At 28.0% G+C, this 11,069-nt stretch overlaps 1 protein-coding gene across 1 annotated transcript; it reads left to right on the top strand.

The window, feature by feature from the left end:
* Positions 1 to 1,155: 1,155 nt before the first annotated feature.
* LOC135145313 (leucine-rich repeat-containing protein 15-like) lies at positions 1,156 to 6,686 on the top strand. The gene is made up of 18 exons (XM_064077425.1): positions 1,156 to 1,254; positions 1,505 to 1,570; positions 1,636 to 1,707; positions 2,215 to 2,286; positions 2,475 to 2,546; positions 2,709 to 2,780; positions 2,872 to 2,943; positions 3,445 to 3,516; positions 3,607 to 3,678; positions 3,944 to 4,015; positions 4,085 to 4,156; positions 4,551 to 4,622; positions 4,820 to 4,891; positions 5,050 to 5,118; positions 5,696 to 5,767; positions 5,909 to 5,980; positions 6,036 to 6,252; positions 6,396 to 6,686. The coding sequence occupies exons 10-18, from the start codon at positions 3,972 to 3,974 to the stop codon at positions 6,624 to 6,626; spliced, it is 921 nt and encodes a 306-aa protein (XP_063933495.1). The 5' UTR covers positions 1,156 to 1,254; positions 1,505 to 1,570; positions 1,636 to 1,707; positions 2,215 to 2,286; positions 2,475 to 2,546; positions 2,709 to 2,780; positions 2,872 to 2,943; positions 3,445 to 3,516; positions 3,607 to 3,678; positions 3,944 to 3,971; the 3' UTR covers positions 6,627 to 6,686.
* The last annotated feature ends 4,383 nt before the right edge of the window (positions 6,687 to 11,069 follow it).

The raw sequence follows: 11,069 nt of genomic DNA, 5'->3' as shown, positions 1-11,069 counted from the left end.
AATCTTGTCATTTTTAATTTAATCTATACATACTTGATACAAATGGTAATTCTACCTAATGTTTTGTGGAAGATTTCCTAAATGAGAAAGATCGGTGTTTAGGAATAGTAATAACAAGTAATTTAACCAAAGACCAAATATCATCATGTGTATTACAAAAAATGCTCCTTTTAAAAGCTTGAATACGTAGTTAAGATTTAAATCTTTTACAAGAAATTATTTATAAATATGGTTGTGTAAATAAGCTTAAAAATTTTATTTTGTGAAAATCTGCATGTTTTAGTTTAGAGATGATTTATATGCTTTAGCACAGCTTTTAAAAAACACGCTTATTAATGATATGGCTTTAAAAATTTCATAGGCAATTTTTTTGTAAATTGAGTTTTATTTTTAACTATTCTACTATTAACTATTGTGCGTGAGTTTAAAGTTATTTTAGATAGTTTAAAGATCGAAATCTTTTACTGAGTGGCTTCACCTATCCCTAAAAAAAACTTTAAAAATCTGAGCACTTTAAAAAAGGAAAACCGTCATGCCTGGCTACAATTTTAGCTTCTTTAAAACATATGATATGGTACTACAAAATTTAAGAAAGGTCATAATATATGGATTCAGAAAATGGTACATTTTAATACGATTACAACACTTTAAACCTAAATATGTCAAAGCTTTTAGCCGTCAATATTTTTGATTAAGGAAAGGTAGTTTCATAGAAAAGCCTCTTGAAGAGAGTACGACGGCAACTTAAAAAACGCGTTTAATAATAATTGGTTAAGGTCGCCTTTTTCATTTAGAACTTTAATGTTTATATAACCTATAAAAAAGCCTATAAAATTATATAATTTCTACTATTATAACTTGTCTAACAGGTTGCATAGACAATAAAACTTAAAATATTAATAAAATAACTATTATAATAAAGTAAACCACCTTTGTTTCATTAATTGGATAAAAAAAGTAAATACTAATATCTTATACTTGATATTAAAGAAACATTAAACTCTAATACTACAACATTATGGGGCAAATAAATACTGCAAAAGTAAATATGGTAAATTATAAACGTATGCGTTTATTAACTATAAAAGTTCACATAGTATAAATACTTAGAATAGCAGTTTCTCTTATCTATTAGTTCTTTAAGGCTCTAGGAATGGTAGTGAATCTCTTGGTGTTGTTTCTCTATATAACTTCGCGGCCCGAGGTGATTTCTCAACAATCTCCATGCGGCGGTCCTTACACTGACCTAAAATTGTAATATCTTATCATTTGCTTCTTTTAATTAAGAGTAGTTGGGGTATAATTTGTTGACTTTAAAAATATAACAAGGTTAGGGTTATTATATTTAGGATTAAAAAGAAGGGGCATTTAAATGAGGGTTCGAATAGAATTACTTTTTTTTTAAAATTACATCAGGAACTTACTAAGCTTATAATATACCTTTAGTTTGTAGTCCTTAGAAAAATGATAAATTAATTTTTCGTTTAAATACTTTGAAAAATAGAGACTTGTCTTCTTGTTACTTTGATGTGTTTCCTCCTGAACAGCTGCCTCGTAACCTACAAATTTTGTATGTTTTTAAAATTTATAACATTCAAATGCACTACTAATTATACTTTAATGACGCCTTTTTAGAGAACTGGGAGGCAGCGAAATTGGATTAGTCAGCGATAATGCTCTCAATGATCTTACCTCGTTAGTTGTATTGTAAGTTAAATCTATCACTTTTACTTTTTAGGTCGAAGGCCAAGTTATAAACAACTTAAAGGCCAGTCAACTGTTTAGCCTCCCACTGTTACGTGATTTAGAACGTAAAGTGTTCTATAAGCTAGTATCAAGGGGTTGCTTATCGAGGGTTAAAAGAGCCTTTACCATATAGATTAGTTATGCATTTACTGATGCCAGCTGGCATGCCAATTAGTTACTGTTACTTCAAGTATCATATACTAAATTTTAAAGAATAGTAAACGCCATTTGAAATACTATAGCATTTTTCTGTACAACTTGTTGGAAGCTAGGGAAGTAAATTTGATGGCTTTGATGCTACAAAAAGTTATAAGACCTCGGGCAATATAAAAGTGATACTCGTAGCATTTAAAATGATTATAAACTTAAATTTTAAATAGTAAGTTTAACCGAATATTTTATAGGGAGTTATATGTTGTTATTATACTTTTTTAAAATATACTAAACTCAAGACTTAATATTTTAAAGAGGCTTAACTAATATCGGCCTCACCTCCATCAACAGAAAATTGTTTAAGGGCTTGAGAAGTCTTAAAGTGTTGTAAGTGAATCGAATTTTTTTTTTTAATTTTTCATATCACTTTAAACGATAGTGTTGAGCTGTATTATAATTGTTTAATTACAATCTTTTGACGGCAGAATACTAAGCTGAAAGGCTATTGTGTTATTATTGCTCATAAAATAATACAACTGCTAATATACTGGATTTAATTTTACTTAAAATTTTAGAGGTTTAAGCAGAAATCGAATCAGCTATATTGAAAATAACTCATTTGAAGATTTGATATCTCTAGAAGAATTGTAATTCAACTAATTATTATTAAGTTAACTTAATATATTTTAAATTAGCCTTTAATATTAGTTTTAACAAGTTTATTTTTATAACAAAAATTGTCTTACAATATCTCGCTTGAGTAAGACAAGTAAACTTCAAATTATAAATATTTAAATGTTTGTGAATAGGTATCTAAACAATAACTTTATTACTTCCGTTGGAATCTCCACTTTTTCCAAACTGAGAGCTTTAAAAATATTGTACTCCTTTTTCAAAATATAAAATGGGTTTTACTAAACACTTTGTAGTTTAGTAATTAATAATGTTTCATTACTAATGTCATTTATTTAGAACTGTAGGTAACAACAAGCTCACTTCATTGGGAAGTAACCTATTCAAAAATCTTGCTAATCTTATTAATCTGTAAGTTTTATCTATTTATACGATCTCAATGTAACTGAAAAGTAGTTAAGTAAAAAGTACTTTTATTACCGTTTTTTTTTACATAAAACGCTGGTACTTTTACATGGTTAATATAGTTATTTTTTTTTAAAGGAGTTTTATTTATTAAACAAAAAATCAGATGACAAATTTATGAAGACATTTGAGTTTTTACCATTATTGCAAGGCGGTCAGACTTACTTTTTTTTAAGTTGGCATTGGCATATTAAAAATCCTATACTTGAACACTATAAATTTTTTAGTTTGAAAATAAACTGTGTATAATGGAATTATTTATATTAAAAATAATTTTTAAAAGGCCCATGAAGATGGGCATAATTTCAAAGCAGTAACTTTGGGTCAGATTTTTTTAAACTTTAGTTTTTTAATTTCGGACGTATAAAGATTGTCGCTATAATGATATATAATTAAATATAGTGATCCATTTTTTAAGGTTAAAAAAACGGTAATTTAATGTTACAGATATCTTGCGAATAACTCAATTAAAGAGATTGAAGCCACAGCTTTTCTTAATTTGAAGTCTTTAACTACTTTGTAAGTCCTTTTACACCTCTAGTAATCCTTTTACTTGGTTAAGATTTTTTAAAACTCTCATCATATTTAACTAACATGCTGTATAATTAGAGAGTTGGGCAATAACAAGCTTAAGTCAGTAAAGCAAGACTTTTTTACGGGGTTCCCCTCCCTGAAAGAGTTGTAAGTTTAAAGTGTATTAAAGTTAAACAGCGCCACTTTGTAATATAGTAGTAACAGTGGATAGTAGGTTACAGCTTTTCCTTGTGCTACTAAATAATCTGAAGCACACAATTTTGTAAAGTAACAGGTTTTGTAAACTTTTGACTTTATTTTCTTCTGCCCTTTCTCATAATCCATTAGTATATTAAAGCCATATAAGGCCTTTTATTTTATATATTGGTTATTTTATAAGGCAGTGCTATACTAATTGTTTATTGTTTTATAGATATTTATATAATAACCAATTAACTACTATGCTATTCTGCTCAAGTTTTTGTCTTCCAGAGCTAGCTTCATTGTAGGTTAACTCATTAACCTTCAAAGTATTTTAAAACCAATCAATGTATATATTTATATATAACAATAGAGTTTTAGGCGGTAATAAGCTCTCTTCAATAGATGGCAAGTTTTTCAAAGATCGTAAAAATTTAATTCATTTGTAAGTTGCTGTTAACTCCTTTTGATCAGTGTTATAGTTTATTAGCAAATAGTGTTAACTACACATAGCTCATCTTTTTAAATAGACTCAAATAATTAAAAATTATTTTTGAAGCTAGTAGTTGGATATAGTAATAAAATAGTAATTTTCTCTTTAAAAGAAAGATTTTAGTTATTGCCTAGCTGTGATTACGTGCATTTTACTATATGCAAGTTGCACGGATCTAAAGTATTTTGGTCTCCATGTACAAAATATTTTATTAACCAATCGTTTAACAAGTTTGGTAAATTCTGTGCCTACAATTTTTATTTTATTATCTCTTCTAAGTACATAAATTATTTAAGTAAAATTGTTATTGAATAATGTATTAATATAAAAATTTCTAAATTTAAAGATATCTGCATGACAATCCTCTTCGTGTAATTAAAAAAAATGTATTCAAAAGTCTTACTGTGCTGGAGAGTTTGTAAGTTGCGAGTACTATTCATAAAAAATAATTATAATTATAGCCTTGTAAAATTTTACTTAATTATCATCATTTCCCAGCGAGTTGTTATTTTCTTTATAAGGATATCCGCTTTAAAAACTTTTTAAAGTATTAATTTTAGTAATAGTGACTTAATATGTATTTTTTTTTTTTACTTTCTAGTGTTACTTAAATAGATATCTTTACAATTGCTCTATTACATCAATAGCCGACGGGGCATTCTCTAGACTTTCAGCTTTAAAACTTTTGTAAGTTTAAATATTTTCTTGGCTTGCTTTTAAAATTAAATTTTAAATTTTATCTGCTGAAAAGGTCAATAACTAAAAAATTTATTAATGAAAATTTCTATTTTCTTTAATAATTAATAGTTTAGAAGATTTATTAAATATTTTTAAAATTTTATTAGGAATTTGCATACTAACGAACTGACTGAAATTCATAAAGAAACCTTCACTGGGCTTCATGTATTAGAAATGTAAGTTATTAGTAATACCATAACATGCGTAATAACTACTTTAATTTACCAGTTTAAAGACCCAAAAATATTTTTTTAAGTTATTATATTTAATAGCATGTTAGCGGGATTTATTATCAACCCATTTTAGGGATTATATATATAAAGTTAGCTAAAAAATATTTTTTTCTTGACATATACGCTAATATGTGACGACTCACCTAAGCTTTATATATTACAGCGTTTTTGTTATACAATAAAAAAAACTTTTTTTATAACTTTCATAGAGGTACAGATATAAAAATATGGATATAAAGAAAAAAGAAGATAGTTTAAGTTATATTAATAACAGTAAGCTAAAGTTATTAAATAATTAAAATTAGTTAAGTACAATCACTTTAAATAAGCATTTAAGAATTTTAAATCCTTCCAAGCCTCCACTGTAGCAGGTCACTTTTTAAGTTAATAATAATAAAAAAGCAAGCTTTCAGTTTGTTTCTGGTTTTATTATAATTTTTTTCAAATGCAATTATAATTAGAAATACTTTGATTGCACTTTAATAAATTATCCGTTAGTTATAGTATTTATTATACGCAGAATTCTTAATAACAATAAAATTAAGTCTATTCCAGCCAATACCTTTTCCATGTTAACCGAACTAAGCTCTTTGTAAGTGCTCGTCTTTAAAAAAATAAATCACCTTTCTTTTTATATAATACATATTAAAAAGAAGAAACATTACTTTATTTTTGTAGTAAGTCATGCATAACTTTTTTTCTACACGAAGAGTTGATGATTAATAATTTTTAGGCATCTTATTAATAATTCCATTACTGAAATTGGCTTGAACGCTTTTGCGAGCTCCTTTAATTATAGCAACTTGTATGTATTAAATTATAAATGGCACTTCATTGAGAATACTAAATATACTTATTAGGTTCATAAACCTTGATAAAACTTTCCTTTGTTGCTCAAGAATTTTAAACAACTTTCTTGAATTTTCCGATCCTTTATGCACCCACAACGGGGGATTTGAAAAAATCTCTACGTTTTCCTTTAGAAGTTGTTACGGCTCGCTTCCAGCGAATGGCAGTATTGCCGAATCCAGAGCTAAGAATATTAACAGAAGACCTGTTACTAGTAATAATGATGAAGTATGTATAAAAACTTTTCTATATATATCTATGGAAACTACTTACTATGAGTAAAAAAAGAGGCTTACTTATGTTTTTTATGTAAATCACTGTCATAAAAGAATGCAAAATTTATGTTTTTTTTTATTATATAAATAATTTAGCACTTGTTGAAAAATATTACTTATGAAAGTGCATGGAAACTTGCATTTTTCATAGCCGGTCCTACAGCTGTACTAGCCATAACTATTGTGCTTGCAGTAAATAGTTATAATAAGCGAATGCAAAGAAAAAAGGGTGTCGGTTTTGATAAACAGGAAAAACACTCAAACATATTATTAAACCCACTTTTTAAGTCAGCAGGCACTGACAACATAAATTTTTCTGCTGTATAAATTTTTTTTTTGTTCTCAAACAACTGAATTGCCAAATATAAATAAAAATAATTTCAATTATTGTTTTTAAATTTTTATGTGAAGTATAAACATTATAATCGGGCCAGGTTATTTTCTTTTCCTCTGCTTAATGATATACTCAAGGTAAGCGGGTAGCTATACATGTGTTGAGATCATGATACTGTGCTTGACTCATAGGGAAAAGGCTTTAAACACTTCCTTTTTAAATTTTGTAGCCCCCCACCTCCCTTTTTTTATATAACTATTGAACAATTTTTGTGCTTTAACTTTAATGCCGTTAAATGGAAGGACCCCTCATTTTTTCCTGTAATCCGTGTTCCCTTTCTTCCCCAACTTTTTTTTTTGGGGGTTCCACCAACTTGAATCGTCTTTACTGCATTCTCATCCGCTCTTCTCCTGGATTTATAAATAACAGGGCTGTGATGCAAAGGCTAAGCTTAACATTTTTGAGTATAACCGTTTTCTTCGTTTGTTTTCTAGGTGGTTAAAAAATTGGCCAAACTTTTTATGTAGATGCTCTCTTTATAGCTGAATGATACATAAATAAAGGTTGAGTGCCCATGGCAAGAGAGTGCAGGACTTGTTAAGATTAAAAGATCTACGAAGAGATAACTTTAAGGAAACTAAGATAAATGGACGTGAAGATACAGTATACTTTATCGAAGCGAATATTATCTGCAAGGGGCCAGGAATTGATAACTGTTGTTATAACTTTGGTGTAGTTACCGCAGTTATTAGGTTGAATAAGATGCTTATCTTACAGGATGATTGTTTATATGTGCGTTCTTCAATCATTATCTGTTATTAATTATTAACTCTTCGTCTGCTCTAGCCATTTTAAAAGTCTAAAGATTGTAAAAAATTTCTAGTCGGTCGATAATAGAATATTCTGTGGACTGTAGCATCTGCTTGTAAAGCCATTTACTCATTACGCCTAACGGTTTCTTTAATAAGCTCAAATAGGGATAGCCTTTCCCTTTCGTCTTTCTATTTCAATATAATTCATCAAATTTTATATGGAATAATTGTGATAGCAAACGAGGTTTATTTTATTTTAAAAAAAGTGTGTATGTAGGAACTCTCATTCACTAGCTATACGCATAATGTATAAATGTTATTTTCTTATCGTAATTAATATTATAAGATCGTGAGCTTATAGTGTATTAATATTCTTTGGAAAACCATTAGTAATTAAAAGATGATCTCTTTTAAGTCATATTAAGTATTTTTTCTTCTTATTAATATTATAAGTCATTTTCGGGTTAAACTATAAGTTTACTACTAGAGGGAGCTAAAGTAGTATAAATGTTAATTTATTATTAGAGAATAATTTTAGTTAGGGTAACAGATTTTATTGTTTTTACTCTAATCATAAATAACAGCTGAAGCTAAGTAAGCTTTGCAGGACTTTACCCGTTCAACAGCTTTTATTAGCTGCGCGGCCTGTGTAGGTTGTTTAACCTCTAGCAAACCGAGAGCTTTCTTCTCTACTGCATCTTTTAATGGATTATTATTATACGTATATACTTTTTCAAGAGAGGAATTGTTGCAATTTCGATCCGTCTTCAGATATTCTGCCTTGCATAAATTTTTGTTTTGGATGTAAATAATTTTCTCCTTCTTTCGAGCGTAAGTAGACAACGTTTCCTTTTGAAAGTTTATATCATTTTCCGCTAACTCAGAATTATTTTCTTTCTCTTCCCCATCTTCACTAATAAGATTACTGGATACAACCAGTTTATTTTCTTCCATGTTCATAATTTTGTTGTCCTCTATTATTACTTGAACAATTAAATTTATATATTGAACCTTTTTTAAAAAAAGTTATTGCCTTTTTTATCCATTTTTACATCTAAGACTGTTGATGAATCGACCAATGGCGTGAATTGATGGATCTTGTCAAACTTAATAATTATTAATTAATAAAAATATAATAATATACATAAAAAACTTCTGATAAATGGTAATGCTCACCTCCTCCAACATTCTCTTTCTTTTACCTTCTGCTATAGTGGGAGAAGTTTTTATTTTTTCACGTATTTCTAAAAGCCTTTTCTGTGCCAACTCTTTCGCTATTTATTACTAGTAAATAATGCGTTTTTGGAACACTAAATTAATTATTTAGTACGATTTTCTAAAGTATAGTTGAAGGTACTCGGCTTCCCGAAAGGTGTCAATTTTGCATTCATGCGCTTATGCTAGCAAATAAAAGCATAATTATATTTTTTAAAAATAATAGTTATGGAGGACCTCTTTTTCCACTAATTTTAAGTAATAATATAACTTTGAAGGCATCTATTAATCAGATTATAAGTAAAAAGACGTTTATATTATCGAAATAAAAATTATGCTACACCTCACAAACCGTTCCATGATTTTCTATCATAAAATGCAAAAGTTTCACAAATTTTTCATTTCGTGAAAGTATTTTTTCTTGTCAAAGTATATACATAAATTTCATAATTATATATAACTTTATTTCTAAGGGTAATACCTGCAGATTTAGAGGAAAGTAAAACTTGAGTATCTAATAGAAAGAGATTAGGGGCCCACACTTTGGCTATATTTAAAGCACACATCTTATTTTCCTTGTTATAAGAACTTATGGTAGCGCCTAAATAATTAAAATGTAAGAACTTAGGTCCTTCTATTAATGTAATAAACGTACCAAGCTTTAAAGCAGCTTTTAATAGATTATAATGAGATGGTGGTAAAAGTAAATTAAGCATTTGTAAAGTTTCCAATTCCTCTCCTAGGTTCTTATCTGTTTTCAAAATCAATAATAAATAAAAAAGCGAGAAGTACATTAAAAACAAACAAGAAAGTCGATAATAGCTTTCATGGAGGTATTTGGGAATAAGTCCTCCTGGTATCATTTTTATAAAGGTCCTAAGCACTCCGGTGACATCATGAATTGTATAATCTCTATTCAAGGATTCAATTTTTACTCTCAAAAACTTACCAGACTAAATTTTTGCCATAATACTTTAATAGCTTTGTTTCGTTCATAGGAGCTGCCTTATCCAACTCTTGCTTCATTAATTCTTGTCGGTGTACAGAGCCAGTTATTCTAAACAAGCCTTCTGTATTAACTCCTACAATAAATGTAATTCAATTTCTTTGTATTCATTAGACTACAATATAAAGGTATTATTGAATACTGTTTTCGTATAAGATCAGCCCACAAAGTAGCTTAAAAATAGGTGGTACAGTCAAATCATTTGTAATTAATTGTAATGGCTTTCCAAATGTCTTATATAAACATTTCATTAAGTATTATAAAAACTAAAAAAAAGTGTTTGCTTTTTACTTTGAGCTCGGATTGTTCCTTTCCTTGAATTTTAGTTAAAGAAGCCCTTTGTGTGCTATGAAATACTTTCTCTCATTATTAATATAATGGTTTCAAAAAGTTAAGAGTACAATTGTAGGGTCTCTGAAATTCTATGAATCATCCTTTTTGAAAGAAAGTATTTGTTTCGTTCAGTTTTAATAGTAGCTCGATGTTCAATATGCTTTTTTATTAGTTGTCTACAAGTTAAGTCTTTTAAGTCCAAATATTGCTGTAATCGTTAGATTAAATAAGTAGTTACATCAATATAATATAAGTACTTCGTCGTTTGTTACCCTCAATTCTTTGTAACAAAACAAGATCTTCTTACAGGTGTAAACTTCATTAACTGTCAAAAATTCTTTTGGCAAGCAACAAATTCCCGTTTGAAAGTTTCTAATAAAATTATTTAAAATCAATCTCATATATATTTATTTTTTATATTAAAAGTTTACCCAGAGTCCATCATTTTATCAAATAGTTTAATTAAAGTTTCTTCATAAATCGGTTGGTTAACTTTTTCGCCTTTATTTTTAAAAAAGATTTGTCATCTCTGAGTATAATAATAAATCTAAACCTTTAAACATATCAATCTTCTCCAATGGCATTAAGGAAATCATCCTTGCAATACCAAGTCACCTACATATACGAGCACTACTGATACCAATGCTAGCTATTTATACCCACTAAACTTCAGGTTATAAAAATAATATGTAGAAGTTAAACTATATAAATTTGATAATGGAAATAATATTTTTTAAAATCGGCAACATATCCATACTATTCGGTATTTTCTGTTTACAGAACTTCTTTAGTTTTTAGGTAGCTTTTTTTGGTATCGCTTATTGAACTTAACCAATTAGGGTTTTTAAGTATTTTCGCCATTTGTTCAAAGCACTTCTTTTTTTAGTCATATTCAATTTTTCTTTTCAAAGACTTTGTTGTCAAAAATTCTGAATGTAAAAGGTTGACAGAAAAATCCTTTACAAGAAAAAAATTGTTTATAAAATATCCTTTGATTTATCAATGGGTATGAAACGAAGTCCGCGTAAATGTCATTTACACGTGTAGGTGAGTATTCTGATAAATTGGTC

This window comes from Zophobas morio, unplaced genomic scaffold, assembly GCF_036711695.1.
Source record: "Zophobas morio isolate AGI-343-1 ecotype UQ-CSIRO unplaced genomic scaffold, CSIRO_AGI_Zmor_V1 ptg000143l, whole genome shotgun sequence".
Lineage (NCBI taxonomy): Eukaryota > Metazoa > Arthropoda > Insecta > Coleoptera > Tenebrionidae > Zophobas > Zophobas morio.
The sequence above is the reverse complement of the archived record's forward strand: the minus strand, read 5'-3'. Positions and strand labels throughout refer to the sequence as shown.

Excerpts from the sequence above, each read along its gene's own strand:
- LOC135145313 (XM_064077425.1), top strand. The coding sequence starts at position 3,972 with ATGCTATTCTGCTCAAGTTTTTGTCTTCCAGAGCTAGCTTCATT. Across the intron at positions 4,016-4,084 it reads CTTCCAGAGCTAGCTTCATT|AGTTTTAGGCGGTAATAAGC; the intron begins GTAGGTTAACTC and ends ATATAACAATAG. Across the intron at positions 4,157-4,550 it reads CGTAAAAATTTAATTCATTT|ATATCTGCATGACAATCCTC; the intron begins GTAAGTTGCTGT and ends CTAAATTTAAAG.